Genomic DNA, 18,244 nt, shown 5'->3' with positions numbered 1-18,244 from the left:
TTGGAATAAAATTAAACAAAAAAACGCACAACTCAATATGTTGCAGTAATTGCAAAACATTTTTAAGCTTTCCGGAAGAGCAACAAAAAAAAACGCAGGAATTACTTTTTACACACACTCACCAACACATAAAAACAATTATCACAATCATTCATACCAGTTGAACATATGAAAAGAATACAAAACAATACGAAACATATAACTGCAATGGTGGAATATAGTGGAAAAAGAGCGGCGAAGGGAATTAATTCACGGACAGACCAACGAGAAAGATATTAAAAAAGTTATTGGGGCAAAAGTAATGCTGTGCAAAACTGTTACATATGCTGAGATATATGTGGAAAAATACATTTCCCTACAATAAATGTCGAAAGCAAAAATTTCACAAACCACATATAGTTTGTGAGAGATATATTCACTTAGATGTTTTATCAAATTAAAAAAACTGGAAATATTTTGATTTGTAAAATTGTTTTATTTAATTTTTCAATTACTTAAATATATTGAAAATTAAAGTGCAATAAATTCAACAAAAAATACTTCGCCAATCAATATTTTCATTTGTTTTCAATGCTTTCATTTCATTCCTGAGAATGAAGTTCCAAATTATATTGGAAAATTACATTCCAAACACACACAAGCCTGAATATTTTTGAAGGTAAATATTAATAAAAAAAACAGCAACAAAAAAAATCAAAATTACAAAAAAGAAAAAAATAATACAAAATCTAAATAATAGAATATTATAAAAAATTAAATCTCTAAAAGCCTTTGTATCGAAGTCATTCGTTCGAAGATAAGACTTCCTACATAATAACAATTTTTTCATTAAACAAAAAAAAAACAGAATAAAGAGCTATAGAAAGTCTTCTTATCGAAGTCTAGAAAATATTCTTTTAAAAGACCAAAAGTTCTTTCCATAAAATAGGTCTTCGTATATCATTTAAACTATTTCTTTTAAATTTGGTAGTTTCAAGGCCCAATAAGTAGCATATGGTGTAGACGTTCATATTTTTATATCCCACACAACTATGTAGCCATGGTATACTAATCGTCATATATCGAATAGCTGAGTCGATCTAGACACTACCATTATAATTTGTAAACACGATACAGGCCATAGATTTAGAGCAAATGTCATGAAATTTTGCATAGAGGGCGGGTGTGGGTCAAAGTTGACCACTATTCTTTTAATAGATTAATGATCGGTTAATGTTTAGGGTGTCAAATAGATAAAAAAAACTTTATTTTGTGTGTTTTTCTGGTCACAATAATGACACGAACATCACAAGATTTTTCGACGAGAATGAGGTCTGGCCATTTTAATATTTAGCGTTTCTAATGGTCCCAGACTTTTGTGTGAAAAATTACAAAATTTGTATTCTATAGCGTATATATTTACTCCTTAAGGACATCGAGCCGAGAGGTTGGTAGTATATATCAAAAGGAGTGATTGACCTTTAAATTAAATAAATGATCAAATGGGAGTTATACGTAAATATTTACAGGTGTCTACCTATTATCATATTGTATAGCATTACCATTCGTAGCCATCAGGAAATGTTGCTCTGATGGCTACGAAACTTTTCATGAGGTTCCGGTCATGTTCAAGAACAACGACCAATTTACGATGATGATCAGCTGATATTTTGGGGATGAAAAAGACTCAACATTTAATTTTTGTCTGGTTATCTAGTCGCTATAGACTCCACAATTGTCTGCGATCCATAGATCACAATATTTCCATGGGGAAGGCGATCTTACCAACTAATCTTAATGACCAAATTAACCAAATCTTTTTTGTTTATAACAATAAAAATTTGAATCTTACAAAGTAATTTTTTACTCCGAGTAAACATTATTCGGAAAATATGCCGCAGATGAGCTGTAGGCCTCTAATCGGCCAAGTGGGTACAAATTTCGCAAAATATTGCCCACGCTCGAAATATAGATCAGAAGAAGCTTAGAGCTCAATGGTACTTGTGTAGGGTATCATATGTTGGGCTCCGTCCGACTATACTGCTCGTGTGTCATGAACCGTTTAGTTATTTTGATTACTCGAGCGGAATTACCAAGCTATGTGGCAAAAATTAGGCATTTCAGGCTCTCAGAAGTTTGTAGAATCTTTTTAATATAGGTTCGCGGTTTATGCATTTTGAAGACACTAATCGAAATTCACAGGCACATTGTGTATTTTGGACTAGGATATACAAAATTCCGTCTGGCCGGAATTATATATATAAATATTTATACTTGTTTTTTTTTATTACTGTGTAGTCTTTATATACCTCACATACTTGTCCAGAGTATATATGTAAATATCAAAAACTTGATTAAAATATATTGCCTCATTAAACACACAAAAAACACAATCAGTTAACAAGAAAAGTAACTAAAATAAACATGTGAGATTACAACATTTTCATATTTATACATTCATGTCCTTTTCAAGGTCTGCACACTCCTGTCTACCCCAATGAAAAGCTGAACATATTATATGGCACTTAGACGTGGTTGGTTAACTTTCCTTTGAAATGCTATTTATGTTATTACAATTTACTTGTTTCCTTAAAACAACAACAACATATTTACACAGATGAACACACACACATCGACAACCTAAAGGCGACTAATTTACAAATACCAACATAAAACATGGCACCCCTTTTGTTACTTTATGATACATTCCATATGTGTGCAAAAGTAATGGAATGAATAACATAAATTATATAAACAAACATATTTACACCAATACAAGAGAGTACTCGTATATGTCATATATGTATGTGTGTATAAAGTTGTAAGGAAAAAATTGTTGTTTATTTGTGAAAAGGAATTAAAATTGTTCTTCATTGCGGTTATGTTTTGTTTTTCAGCAGCCACAACAGACAGTCTCATACCTCTGCCTGGAAAGGACCTCTACAGGTTTTGTATGGAACCTGTCTGTCTGTCTTCTTTTAAACTGCTTGTAATTCTGTTGTATGTTTGTACTTTTTCATAAGCAATGTTTTTGTTTATATTTATGATTCTGGCTTATGGCAGAGTTAGTTGTTACTTGTTGTTGTCGTCGTTGGAAGAAAAATGATATGTGGTTGTATGTGTTTTTTTTTTTTTGTGGCAAGACTGTGTTTTGGTGTGGAAAAATAAAAACATTCAAATTGTATTCTGATTCACACATGACGTTGCTCCATCCATTAAAGGTGTCTTAGTTTCCTGGACATGAGAGAATACATTGAAGTCAACATTTAAACTTTTGACTTCTTAACGTTCTCATTTTTACCATACTTCAGTTCATACCCACTGTGCGACACACTTCCAAGTCACCTTTCTCATATATATGTGTGAATGTGCCTGATATTCATTTATTTAGACATTGTGCTCCTTTTGTATTTTTGCGGTGCTGTTAATTAACGTATTAACAACATGTCTGGTGATATTCGTTTGTTACGAATAGTGTTATCCTTGTACCACAAAAACAAAAGCTTGTTCTTGCGTGCTGTTGCTTCCCAACTTTTTTGAGTTTAATTAATACTTTTGCTGTTTTCTCTTCTACATTATACAGCTGTCAAGGATTTAGTTTTAGACAGACTACTTTCTATCGTTAATTTTGCTTTATTTACAGATACAAAGGTATCCGTAGGGGAAATTTTTAAATTCAGGTATAGTTGTGGGTTTGAAAAATATTCTAACAATTTAATAAAAACGAAATGAAAAATAACTGGCTTGTCATTAATTTTCCGTACATATTTATCCTTTAGAGGATTTTTTTGTAACTTGTGGGTCTAAAAATATGTCGTACAACTCTTAATAAAACATTTCATATTCCGATAGTGTCACCTAATATTTAAGGCAAACAAAAATTTCAAAAAAGCTCTGACCCCCACGCCTCTCACTATCCTAAACAAACATCACAATCCTATTTGCCAGCGAAAAGGAAAAATATGAGTATTTGTCCTTTTAAAATTGCTTGTTGTGGCCTCTAGGTGGAATGTAGTCCTTTTGTGGTTTTACGTTATTTTTTTTTTGTATTGTGGATCAACATTCCCTAAGCTACCCCTCTCAACCATACCCTTACTTCATTTATTTTATTTTCTTGTAAATGTTAAATTAAGACCTTTAGGGTATTTCTAGTTTTTTTCCTTTTTTAATTTCTTTAGGATTTATAACGTATTTTTTAGGCAACACACTTAAACAATGGACCCTTCCACCGCACTTCCTTTTGACATGTTTTACTTTCTTATTTTGCCCTCTCTCTCTCTTTTTTTGTTTTGTTCCTGCTAGGAAATAAATTGAATTCTTTCTTAGAATTGACATTCAAAACACAAATCGTTTCGTGTCAAAGCCATAGAAATTTTTGAGGGTCCTCCTAGTAGCCAAAGTATATTTGGTGGTCAACGGCTTTGTGAATATGAATTTCCAATATTTGTTTGTTGTTGTTGAACTGATGAAATCAAATCTTATTTTTTATATAGCTTTTTCTTTTATTGCTATGGCATTTGTATTAAAAACGTCGTAATCTCCATACTGTATTTTTTTGGTCACTCTGAGAACCTTTGCGGAATTTTATATGAATTTGTATTATTAAGTTTTAAGTATTATTTCTAATATGTAATGGATTATAGATATTTACGATAAATCTTATGAAAAAATGGTTGTGCAAAAAAATAAAAAACATTTGGAAAATTCGAAGTCATATAACTGTAGAACTTTAAGATTTTTTCTATAAGAAAAACTGATTTTAAGAATATAAATAAAAGCATATTCCCCTCATACCTCTTAGAAAAAATAATCTCAAATTCTTCATATCAGAGCCTGAAGACAATGACACTATGAAAAAAAATAATAATTGAAAATATTCAGGCCGAATGTTATTAAAAATTATTTTTGAAAATTTCCTGTTATGTCTCTTTTTACATTAAGTAACTATTCTTGAGAAATCCATTATGGCTCGTTGATATATATTATCTTACAGTCGTCGAATCTGGAGCTGAAACGGCGTCGGTATGTGATTTTAAAAATAATTTTTGGACTGGCTTGTACTTCGAAAGACCCCATACAAAATAAAATTGTATGTCGATTTAGCCATCACCATAGAGATCGCAAAATATTTACCATGGCCCATGTTTTGACATAGTCCCCATATGGAGGCTTCGACACATTTTCGACAGTTTCAAGGTTGTATCTGCATTTTCCCAACTAAGTGACTAAAATTTGGCATTCTCGGTTTTTGGGTGTGCAAATCATTGATATAGGTCCACCTTTTTCCATATCTACACTTTAAATGCACCCGCCTATTTTCGGTATTCTGAAGTTTTTAGCCACATTTCAGCAATAAAGTGGTTGGAATTGTCCATTTTGAGTTCATAAAGGGTGAAAGAAATCTCAGACTTTTTTTAGGAAATACAAAGTTTTTTACCCAGATATCTGAAATACATGTCCCGACAGATTTACGATTTTTTTTTTCATTTAAACTTCTGGCCCTAAATTCTATGAAAATTCTTCAAAACTTATTCTTAAAAAGGCCATGCTTTAACTTCTTTTATCTCTCCAAGGAATATTCCTTAAACCAGACTTTGATGGCTCAATAACATAATATAAAACCATCTTTGTTCTCAATGCAAATTCTTCTAAAATTCACACTTCAGGCTTTGAAGGGCCTTGACAAATAGACCCTGATATTACGCTGTTCTGACACCATTTATGATTGAATCTTTTTATTTAGTTGGTCCTTCGGTTGCCATTTTTACACAGAACTCTTGTTCGCTTTGTTTTTTTTTTGTTCTTCAATAATTTTCCTAAAAAAGCTATGCTTTAAAAAACCTGGTGCTCCTTAAAATAGCCCTTAAAACATCATATCCTGGCTCCATCGGTCCTTCGGTTTTTGGTCTTTTAATCCACGCTTCTTTCCTTCTTTGTCCCTAAAAAAATTCTCAAAGAAGTCATGATTTTGGACCTATTCACAAAATGTTCCTAAAAAATCTTTATCTTCAAGAAATATTTCTCAAAGAACCACGATTCTGACGGACAAAATGGTTTTGGTTTCGTTGGTTTCTGTAAAAAAATAGTAATTAAAAATGCACATTTTTGGATCTGACAGTCCTAGAAAAATCACGTTTATGATAGTCCGCAAAAAATGTACCCTACAAATCTACAAGTATATGTCGCATCGTCCTTGAAAAATATTCTGAAAATCTATGCTTTAAAATATTTTCTTTACATATCCTCGCTTAGAAAGCCGATAGTGCTTAAGCAATAATATATGTACAAAATCCAACTTATTACCCCAATGTTCGCCCTCTTACTTTCACAAATGAACCATAAAATAAAATATTTGATGCCGAAAACGTTTACTCGATATAAAAATTTAAATTGTTATACCTTTTTTTGTGACAGTGATAAAGGCCAAAACAATTTCACTTTTCATTAAATATTTAGAAAACAAAAGTGTCAAATCATTGCTAATGACGGCAAATACGCCTTCAACCTCCAAAAAAAAAGGTTAAAGATAATTTTAGTAAAACAAATCAAAAATTCCGTTTTTCTTTCGTTTTCCATTAACTGTCAAGTTTCCTCGAAATTTTTCTACGATATATGTCGTGTGATATTCTAGACAGCTGTCAGTTATGTTATTTTTGTCTGTCATGGTTTTTAATAAAAATAAAAGCTCCTCCAAGTTTGGATCTTGACGGTACTAGGCAAAGAAAACCATCATTCGCTGAATAATTTAAATTTAACTGACAAACTGTCTGCTAACTTCCATTGCTATTCGAGTCTCAATTGCTTAAAAATAGACAAAGTTAGTTGAAAAGTTTTGTGAAATATCATCGTTCCCTCCCATATGTCCTTAGGGTATATAGTAGAATATATAAAAATTGAGCATTTATTGCCATATTATTTAAGATTATGACTTTTAGATGGTTGTTTGAAATTTAAAGAAGTGTGAGATATGTCTTTACACTTGCTATACAAAGTTTGCGTATATTTATTAAAATATAACACCATTAAATCATGATGGTAATATAAAGATAAAAATGAATTATGTTGGGACTGAAGATATTAAATAGATTTTTTTTTAATTGTCGGGATATTAAGAAGTTATTGATATCAATTTATTTGATAATTAAATTAAATAATTTTAATTATCTATTGCTTTTGATTTAATTAAAACAATTGATTTTGCCATAGCCATAAAACCCATGAAATCATCATAAAACGAAATTAAATAAATGTCTAAAATGCCACAAATCATTAGAAAAGCTCTAAATGAAACAGACTTGGCATTATTGTCATTTTAATGAGCGACACATAAAATTTATTACACCATAAAAATGTTGCATAACTCCTGCAGTATTTTTCTTGTGGATTTTTAATAGAATTTTGCTATGGAATGAGGATTCTTCTGTTCCATTTAATAAAATGCATTTCTAGCAAAAACACAAACATTTTATTACAATTCACACATATACGCACATACACACCCACCTTCTTACAGCCATACAATTTAACACACTTTTTCTGTTGTAGTGGCAATTTCACTTACATGCTTCTGAAGTACTGCCAACGTTGTTCACTTTTTTTACGACTTTTTGTTCTACCGCCCTAAATAGTTCTACTGCAGTACTCCTAAGGGGTGTTCTCTCCAACTGGCAACTCCCTCTTTTGGCATGTCGTTAAGAAATGTTTTCCCTTATTTGAGTTTTCTTTCGTATGCTCTTCAGACATTGTAAAAGCATTTGCACTTAATGAAATTTTACTTTTTAATAAATGTCATTAGACGTCAGCCATCTCAAGTGCAAGTGGGTGGGATTTTCATTTCATTAAATTTGAAGTTTTGTTACTTTTCTCAACACAAGTCAAGTAATAGACAAGAATAAATTATTTGACAAATTTAGGTTAAGTTTTTCTTAAAAATTTAAATAAAAAGATTCCGTAACTTAAATTGTTATTACATATTTATAAAATCAACGATCATGACTCCAATACACCTTCAACAAATATCGAAGTATTGAAGGCGTAGATTTTTTAAAAATATTTTAAATAATTTTCAAAGGCGTAAATTAAAAACCAGTAAGGAAAAGTAAAGTCGGACTGGACCGACTATATGATACTCTTCGCCAAACAAACATTTGGTGCACCATTTATGTAAAATCGGACAAAAATATATATGGGAGCTATATCTAAATCTGAACCGATTTTCACGAAACTTAGCACACATCATTCTGGAGTTGATTCAGTACGCTATGACAAATTTCGTGCAAATCGAAAAATATTTAGGGACTTTGGTGACCATTTATCTTATATCGGAGGAAAATATATATGGGAGATATATCTAAATCTGACCTGATTTTCACGAAATTTAACACACATCGTTCTAGGCTTAATTCAGTACGCAATACCAAATTTCGTGCAAATTGAAAGACTTCGGTACGCCATTTACATAAAATCGGACAAAATATATATGTGAGCTATATCTGAATCTGAACCGACTTGTCCCAATGCATGACTTAGAAAGTAATTCTATGCATATTCTCAAAAGCAACCAAGTGTCTATCTCGTTTCCTTTTGCCTGTTACAAACATATGCACAAAGACATCATACCCTGTACCACAGTGTGTTGAAGGGTATAAAAAATGTTCAAGGACTAAGAGCCTAGATTATTTCATGGACTATCAACGGCATTGATTTTTTAAAAGATTACCAAAGACGTAGATTTTTAAAGGATTAGAAAGGCGTAGATTTTTTGAAAAATATTTTTAAGGATTATCCATTTTTTAAAACTGCTGAAAAAATCTAATATTTATTTTTTATAAAATGTCAAGCTTACGTTTGAATTTTTTTAAAAATGTCCACAAGATATTTTTACAAAATATTTTTTTATAGAACTGAAACTAACTAGATAATCTCTCATAATAAGCCCTTTAAAAATATTGAAAAATCTCTGCAATACCCCTAGAATATCGTGATATAAATCAAAATTAGTTTAGTAAAGGCTTAATATTTTCTCTAATTATATTAAAACCCATTTCCTTAATATCCCCTAACTATGGCTATGGTATCCATTACCCATTTGCATTATTTAAAATAAACCCCTAAACAGATTATTAATGTTTTCCCTTTTCCTATTTTCTTTTTTACTTGCAGAGCGGCCCAAAAACTAGCAGCACAAAGTACATCGGCAAAATCATCACGCACCAGCGATATGTCAAATACTTCCGCACGCAATGGTGGCTTCTGTGGCGCCTTACAAAGGGCGCCACCGCCTATGCCACCCGGTTTAGCGCGACGTTTGGCCAACAAGGAAAATTATGGTATCGGCAAGGTAAGTGCGATTTTATTTTTGCAAAAAAAAAAAACTTAGTAGCTTTTGCATGTCGAAAATCATGAACATTTTGTTGAGGCGGTATATTTCCGGAATCGCCAAACCATTAAAATTTCCCAGAAATTCAAAATGTTTAATGCCATTAAAAACAAATTACCAAAACATGAAATATTAAGCTTAGCTCTTCCAGAAAGGACCATTGCATATCTTTTCAGCATTTTTAATTTTTATCATAACGAGTTTCGTTTTATTTAATGGTGTTTGGTTGCAGGTTAAAGTTATGCTGCGTGTTTCCGATACCCACACAGATCCGGATACACCACACTTTATGACAGTCGATAAGAAAAAGCGTCAAGTTACGCTGACAGATCCAGCAGCGGCCTCCAATTTGGCGGCTTGTTCATCACAGGAACGTGGTCCCATGGTGGCCGCACCCAAAATGTTTGCCTTCGATAATCTTTTTACAGCGGAAGATCAACAGGTGAGTCTGGTCGGGTTGTTGTTGACAAAACCAATTTGTCATGTTGCTACATTTAGCAGCAAACACATATTTTATGGTGTTCTAATGGATATATTTTTTTCTTTCGTGTTATTTTTTCTCCTTCACTCTCTAGTCGGATGTCTGTGCATCTGCTTTGTCTGAAGTAATCCCTGCCGTTTTAGAAGGTTCCGATGGCTGTCTGCTTACCATTGGTTATCCAAATTCCGGTAAGTTGTCGTTTGTTGTGACTACTGCCAACAGCAGTAGCCCTTTCTGTCCGCCAGTCTGTCTGCCTTACAATTTGTATTCATTTCCTGTTCATACACACATACACGAAAATTGCAATAAATTTTATTTTTCTCCCAAGTTCGTGTCTCAGTTCGTTAGACAACTAATCATGTTTATCTAGCAGTATTTTTCATGTTGCCGTCTTCTCTGATTTGAGTTTTCATTTTTCTCTATCTATCTTTTTCATGTTGTGTGGTATCTACAGGTCAGTCCAAGACTATGCTGGGCGGTGTTAATCCACCCACGGAATTGGGTGGCATTCCATGTGCCATTTCATGGCTCTACAAGGGCATTAATGAACGTCGCCAAAAGAGCGGTGCACGATTTTCGGTGCGTGTCAGTGCTTTGGGTGTTAGTGCCACGAAACCGGATTCAACGTCAAAGGATTTATTGGCTGCTCATGCAACGGGTAAGTTTTAATGTAGGATGAGAAGAAGAAATCACAAAAAATGTATTAAGAATGTGTCTTGACATTTTTATTAAAGTGCAAATATGTTGGGGTCAAGAAGGGTTAAAAATGATATGAAATAAATCGAGGGAATCCTTAAACATTGATTGTCACAAACATGTTTTAAAGGGTTATCGAAGGCGTAGATTTTTAAAAATAATTGTTCAAAGGCTAAATATTTTTTTTAGAATTATTAAAGGAGTAGATTTTTCAAAAAACATTTTTAACGGGTTATCAACCTCATAAATTTCGTAAAAATATTTTCGAACGATTATCATAGCCGTAGATTGTTTAAAAATATTTTTTCAAGCAATATTGTAGGGGTAGATTTTTTAAAGCTATTTTTTCAAGGATTATCAAAATAATATTTCGAGTATTTTCAGAGGTATATAGCTTTGGGCAGCCCCAAGAGTTTGTAACGCCGCGAAATATTGGTCCTAGACCAGCCTTTATGTAGGTTTTGTGTGAAAAATTACAAAATTTTTATTCTGGGGCGTATATACTTGCTCCTGAAGGACATGTACCCGAGAAATTGATAGCATACCCAAGAGGAGTTGTTGACCTTTAAATTGATACCAATTATATGGCAGTATTTACTCTGATGTGGGAGGTATACGTAATTAGGTAAAGGTGACTATGTGCATGATATTACTATTACTCCATTAGTGGACGGAAATGAAATTGTACATGAAGTTCCGATAATGGTCAGGGACGACGCCTATAGTTTTCGGTGAAGTTGAGATTTCAGTCAGGGTGTGCAATGAACCGAAAACTTTAATTTTGTCAGATTTTCTAGTCGCTCTAGAGGCAATTATTATATCCAGAACATAACATATTTTACAAGCTGAAGGGAATCTCACCAAATACTTAGAGCGGCTGTATAGATGATGATCGGTCAATATTCCTAGGGTCAAATCAACCAAAACCTAAAGTGACCAATTTTTTATTTTACGGCGTCAAAATTCACTTCATTCAAAATTCACTCAGAATATAGAACCGCAGAAAGTATGTTTTTCATGGTAGTTGTGTAGGGTATCGTACGGTCGGCTCCGTCCGACTATACTGCTCCGCTCACTGTTTAAAATACTTCTTTAAAGCGATAACAAACGCGAAGATTTTTTAAAAATATTTTTTAAAGGTCTATCAAAGGCGTAGATTTTTAAAAAATATTTCTTAAAGGTCTATCAGAGACGTAGATTTTTTAAAGGCCTATCAAAGGCGTAGATTTTATAAAATATTTTTTAAAGTTGATAGACATACAAATACCCCTATGTAAATAAGAAATAAGTTGAATATAATATTTAAAATTCCATATGAACCCATAACCTAAAATCAAAGGTACCAAGAGGAACCCCTTTAGGCAATAGCTAATCCTTTATTAAACCTTCTTTCCGTATATACGTTTTACAGCAATAATCGTTCACTTTCATATTAAACGGTTTTTAAACCAGACATTTTCACATCATTCTATTTAAGTTTTATTATCCGCCATAGACGAACTTCCATTTCCTTTGTTGTGCAAAACTCTTAAAAGAAAATCGTCAATTTAAATAGTGCTTATGGTCGTCGAGCAGATCAAAGTCTCCGGTTGAAGTAGTTATCCTTTTTTCATTTCCATACTTTGAGAAATATTCTTTGACTTTTGCATTCCTTTATAGGGGTATCTAACAAATAATTTTAACCTGCAGCCATCGAAGACGCCGCCTTCCTTTGACTCTTCTTCACTTTGAAAATCCCTACCTACTTTTTAATACCTTCAGCGTTTTAAACATATTATAGAACCATTTAATGGAAACAATACTGCTGAATGACAGTAGAAAATTGTAAAATAAAAGGGAATGAAATGGCAAAGATAATCTAAAACTACTCCCCAAACGTGAATATGTAGACTCACCCCCCTTGGCCCCAATTTAAATGTTTGTTGGCAGTCTTGTTCCCTTTACAACTATTTAGTTATTTGCCCCCCACGCAAGAGGGATGACAACCGCAATATCTTGGGTTCTTTGTTTTTTCATAAGTTTAAGTTATATGGCTCCCCTCTCATGGTGGTGGCGCCCCCAAAGCAACACCATTTGCATTTTATATTACTTTGAAGTGTGTTTGTTTAACGTTTAATTTCACATTGTTTAACTGGCATTTTGCTTTGCCGTTTTTTTCTCTCTCTCCTCTTCTTTACTTTTTGGCTTCTATACACCGTGTCTCTGTGTATGTGTGTGCGTGCTGTATAACTTGGCCCATAAACCAGACTCTGATGACTCTCCGGGGGTTTATTTGCGTGACGATTTTCTGGGTGGCCCAACCGAGTTGCGTGCCCCCACTGCTGAACGTGCTGCCTTGTTCCTAGATGCTGCCCTGGCAGGACGACCACAAGGTGGTCTTGAGCCAGCCATGATATTTACCCTGCATGTCTATCAATACAGTCTATCACGTAAAGGTGGAGGTAAGTAAAAGCAAGCTAGTAAGGACAAAAAATATTACGTTCAAATTGTCCTTAGAGTCAACAACCAGCATCGTTTGCCGGATGAATTCCCACATTATCGTTGGGAATTGTATTTTAATGTCATGCATTTTTATGGAATTTTTTCTTCTTCTATTTCCCTTTCCTCTTCTTCTTCGAATAGTGGCTGGTGGCCGAAGTCGTTTGCATCTTATCGATTTGGGTGGATGTGCAAATCGTACTGGTGGCCTACCCCTCTCCGGTATTGGTAATATTCTGCTGGCCATATTAAGTGGTCAGAGGCATCCGCCCAACAAGGATCACCCACTGACGCCACTGCTGAAAGACTGTCTGGCACCATTGACGTGTCATGTCTCCATAATGGCTCATGTTATGCATACCCAGGTAAGTAGTGTCAAATGGAAAGTCACTGCATAAAAAGGATGGACGTTGGGAGGAGTAGGTCGGCAAGGATAATACGTGATAATGAATTCTTAATCATAATGTATGTGTTGAGCATTTTAATGTCATTCCTAAATGCTAGAGCGACAGGCGAACCGGTTGAACAAACATTCGTTAAGCTGTTATCCTTCCACCCTCACCACGCCCATTTCCTCGCTGTCCTTAGCCATGCAACGGCGACTGACTGATTGATTGTTTAGGGCCTCAGAGTTCAGTAAGCAAATGCATTTATTTTGTTCTTGTCTACTTGCAGTCGCATACGGATGCCTTGACGACCATACAATTGGCTTCACGTATACACCGCATGCGAAGGAGAAAACATCGCTTCCCCCTGGGTGGTGATAAATCAGGTGTGGGCGGCCTCACTTCCGGTCTAAATGGTAAGTTTCGTTGTGCCACTGATTAATTTTCAAATTAAGACGATAAATGTTGACATTAGGCTAACAACAACCAAGAGTGACCCCAACATAGGAACGGCTAAAAACTAAACAAATTTGTTTTCCTTTTTTCTCTTCCTCTCTCTCTATCTCTTTATATTCTCCCCTGAAGGCCATCAATCTACTGGTTCATCGGCGGGTTCTGGTGCTGACCCTTCAAGTTCAGAATTATCAGCAGACACAGTCATTTATATGGGACCAGGTGACGATGCCACCGATGGTGAACATCCTCCTGTCTATTTACCCTCACTGAGTAGCGGTGATAACCGTGGTGTCATGAGCAAAGCTCTCAAGGGCAGTGGTGTTGAGAAACAACAGCCAAGTCCCTCAAAGATACCAGGTTCGGCCAAAAAAGTCATAAGCCAAAAAGCAACACCACAAAGTCCTAGCATGGCTGGACGAACGGGTAGCTTGAAACGTGGCACACACAGTCCCACACGTCAATCGGCGACACAAAACACCAATACCACAGCCACCGCCGCCGCCAACAGCAATGAACAAAACCAATTCTTTTCGCCTGTGCACAGCGTCAAAACGTTGCCCAATTCCACCTCATCACCGAAAATCGTGGCGGGTTCGTTAAGGCATCCTGGTATGACCATGATGTGTTCAAAGGCTTCCAATGTGCCATCACCTAAGGGTTCACCTTTAAGGAGACCTGGTGTGGGTGGAGCTGCCCTTAATACCAACACCGAATCCGGTGAGTGTCCCGGCAGCCCCATGCGCAAAATAACTGAAGAACAATGGATCGATGGTCCGAGAGTGTCACGGGCCAAGGTAGCCGAAGCACGCCATCTCATGCGTGAGGTCAATCACATAAAACAATGTGAAACCTGGATAGATGGCCCCAAGTCCCAGTCCAGTCGTTCTCTTACAGCTGGCAATTTACCCATTGCTCCCTCACAGGCTCAAGGTTATGGCTTCATGGATTCCCACAAAAAGTCGATGATACGGCAGTGGGTTGAATTCCAAACTTCACAAGTCTTCCAAACGGTTTCGGCTGGTTCATCACCAACGCACACCCACCGCGAACAACAGGCCCAACATTTACGCAACATAACCTATCACATGTCTCAACTGAAGCAAAAATCGCTAGACAACACCGAAGATATTTACGCGACCAGCACTCGGCAGCAGACACACCAGACGAATGGTGGCGATCAGCATTCGCTGCACAGCAGCCAATTGGAATTGGTAAATCCTTTGGGTCCTGGTCTAACCAATGCCGTCAGTACTACCAATGCCTCAGCCCCCGCCGAAATCCGTGAAGCTCATCACTATCGACAAAACTCCACTCATTCTCAGCCAGCACCCCAACAACAACAATCCTCATCGCATCCCAATGCCAATATGGAATTTAATAACGAAGAGACTGATTTACACTCCTTACATTCGCACAGTAATGTGGGCTATGGCCTCATAGGGCAACATCATTCCCAGGTGCCGCATCATATACCCACGGCCACTGCATCGGAATCTAATTTACCAATGGATCGACAAAATGATTGTGATGAAGATCAAGATAGTGGTCCATCGGAAGTACCACCAGCATTGCCATTAATCGAGCCATTGGGTTCGCGGGAAATTTCTCATGAAAGTTTACATCGTATTTTGTCAAGGCATGTCTCAAGGGAATCTCTATATCAGCAGCATCATCACCAGCAGCAGCAACATCCCGATCTTAGACGTCATGAGGAACAGCAGCAGCAACAGCATTTGTTGCAAAGGCAGTTGTCGCGACAATCTTCGCATCATTACTCACAACATAGTATGGGTATGTCTGATTGTGGTCTGCAGGTCACCGAGGAGGAAATCGCCCGCACTATGTCGGGAGGGTAAGTAGTCAAGAAGGGGGTTTTTATTATATTTATTTTTTGTGGGTGGGTACGTAATGGAACCTTACTAATTTTTGTTATATATTTTCTTGTTTTGTCCTTGCAGAGATCATCCTTTGGCTGCTTTGAGCCACGTGGAAAATATGTCCATTGTATCGAGTTTCAATATGGCTGGCGATGCGTTCAGTGATTGTGCCATGGGTGAAAGAACGAGGTAAGATATGAGGCAATATCGAGCTCATAGTATGGGGGTGGAAAATTTCTATTGGGTATACATTCGTCATACATATGCCCAAAAAATAAAGTTCGAGGAAGAAAAACCGGTTTTCTAAATTGTTGATCCGGATATTCAGATAATAAAACCGGTTTCAATACCGTATATGTCTATTTAGAACTATTATTTTTATTTTACTTACCTATTTCCCCTATTGTTTCTTCTCCATTTTCCGCAGGAACCAATTTGACCAATTAGCGCGTTTACGTGAGATCTTTACCTCACAGCTAGCCATGGCGGAAGTAACACCGGTCTTTCGTTCTGGTTGTGATGTGGGCAGTGTTTATAGTGAACCAGCATATCGTTTTAATACCGGCCCTGGAAGTGTATGCAGTGAACCGCCCTATAGGCCACCCAGTCCCAGGTAGGTTTAATTTACCTCAAACTCCAAACTAACCCAACCTCCAATCACTTGTCTACCCTACTAACAATATGGACAATGTTTTTTTATATAAGTACCATGTGTTTTTGTCTCTATTCCACAGACAACCATCACGAAGTCCCAGCCAAGGAAGTCTGCCAAGTCTGAATGGTATTATGCAGATAGCTGGTATGGAACAATATGCTTCTCTGCGACATCCTGATGGTGCTTCCGATCCTAATCTGCCGAAAATTGAAAAACCTTTCGTTTTGGAACATGAAGATATCCACGAAGTTGATGAAAAATCCGCCCTATTATCGCCCTCGAAGCGTTCATCCCTGGAGCAGGGTGATGATGAACATGACGATGTGATTTTGACACAATTGAATACTACCCTACCCATTACCACACAATCCCAACTACCTCTATTACCCCTAAATACCTCTTCCGAAGCATATGATAGTGGTCATGACAGCTCAACACCCAGAACCTCAAAACATTCGGGCATCTCACGTCGTGCAGAGAGTGGTTATCACAGTGTGGCCACAGCACGTGACAGTGATGAAAGTAGTTTTACATCGGGTCTCTCCAAGGAACATCACAATCGTATTACCATTACGAAAAAGAAGCGTCAGGATAAAGGTTTGTGTACATGGCTAATGAATCCTTTTACCTGTACTTATCCCGAAACTGAGGGTGAAATTAGTGATTTTTAAAAGTGAAAATAAAATAGAAGTGACATAAAAAACTTTCCTCTGACCACCGAACCAGTTCAAAGAAGATGAAGAAAACAAAAACAAACGGGGCAATTGTAAATGTAAACTAGAGAATCACCCACCAGATGAAAAAACGAGCAACCTATAAAGCATTTATTTCGTTTATATTCAACATAAACGAAACCTTAACTAGTAACTATGTTTGTATGTATGTGTGCATCCCACGTCTCCAAACCATATACAAAGAACAAGAAAAACAAAAAGATGACTAACGAAAAAAATTTCTTAAGAAAATTCGAAATGGCCAAATTTTTTTTAATTTAAAATATAAATCGATAAAAAAAAGAAAAACAGAATTTGATGAAAATATTATGACTGACATTTTTATAAAACAAAAGTAGTTATGAAAACAAAGAAAACGTAAAAAGAAATTAAGAAAACAATTACAAATTTAAATAAAATATTCGATTAGCCTAAAAGCTTGGTTTCTCAAAAACCATTTGTAAGATGTTAGCCGTTGTACTTATAAATTTATATGGCTTATTTGTTTGTGCGTGTGTAACATAATTCAGTTGAAAATCATAATTGTTGTAAATTTGTAGTAAAATAAAGAACGAATTTTTAAGTTGTTTATGCATATATTGATTTTGTCTCATTTGCGCCTGAAAGTATGCTCTGAAATTCATTCATAACAGAAAACATTTACTCACACAACTTTACTTTGACGGTTTCAATTCGCGATCTGATTCACAACTGAACTCACTGCCTCTCCAAACAGGGTGACACAGGCAAAGGCCTGTCTTTTGCGCAATCTATTGATATACACGACCTTCTGTTTGCACAAATTTTTTAAAATTGCGCAAAATGCTTGAAATTTGACAATTCTTTGCCAGGGTTGCCATTTTTTAAAAATATAATTGGAAAATGGAGAAACGTAGTCTGAAGGCATATTTTAAAGTTGTAGGGGTAATAGTGACATTTATTAACTCCAGTGTGTATTAATGGTCTTTTATTAATTTTCAATGGTATGCTACCAGTAAAGGAGGTTTTGTGGAAGATTTAAGTGAACTAAAAAAACTAAAATTTCGAATGAATAGACAGATATGTCAGTTTGTGTTCGGTATTTTGAAGGCTTTAGCAGTATTTTCCGGGGTTATATTTTTTTTATAGAAAATGCTTAAAATAG

At 35.5% G+C, this 18,244-nt stretch overlaps 1 protein-coding gene across 1 annotated transcript; it reads left to right on the top strand.

Moving 5' to 3' along the window:
* The first annotated feature begins 9,144 nt into the window (after positions 1–9,144).
* Positions 9,145–17,113, top strand: LOC133337386 (kinesin-like protein CG14535). Its single transcript, XM_061545614.1, has 11 exons — positions 9,145–9,319; positions 9,591–9,800; positions 9,934–10,027; positions 10,294–10,497; positions 12,782–12,976; positions 13,158–13,378; positions 13,689–13,815; positions 13,985–15,707; positions 15,814–15,921; positions 16,160–16,345; positions 16,467–17,113. Exons 1-11 carry the CDS (start codon positions 9,200–9,202, stop codon positions 17,056–17,058), a joined length of 3,780 nt encoding a protein of 1,259 aa, XP_061401598.1. The 5' UTR covers positions 9,145–9,199; the 3' UTR covers positions 17,059–17,113.
* The last annotated feature ends 1,131 nt before the right edge of the window (positions 17,114–18,244 follow it).

This window comes from Musca vetustissima, unplaced genomic scaffold (genome assembly GCF_032173495.1).
Source record: "Musca vetustissima isolate MV318-11 ecotype Yass unplaced genomic scaffold, APGP_CSIRO_Mvet_v1 utg47518, whole genome shotgun sequence".
In the NCBI taxonomy this organism is placed as follows: Eukaryota; Metazoa; Arthropoda; class Insecta; order Diptera; family Muscidae; genus Musca; species Musca vetustissima.
The sequence above is the reverse complement of the archived record's forward strand: the minus strand, read 5'-3'. Positions and strand labels throughout refer to the sequence as shown.

Excerpts from the sequence above, each read along its gene's own strand:
- LOC133337386 (XM_061545614.1), top strand. The coding sequence starts at position 9,200 with ATGTCAAATACTTCCGCACGCAATGGTGGCTTCTGTGGCGCCTTACAA. Across the intron at positions 13,379-13,688 it reads CTCATGTTATGCATACCCAG|TCGCATACGGATGCCTTGAC; the intron begins GTAAGTAGTGTC and ends GTCTACTTGCAG. Across the intron at positions 15,708-15,813 it reads GCCCGCACTATGTCGGGAGG|AGATCATCCTTTGGCTGCTT; the intron begins GTAAGTAGTCAA and ends TTGTCCTTGCAG.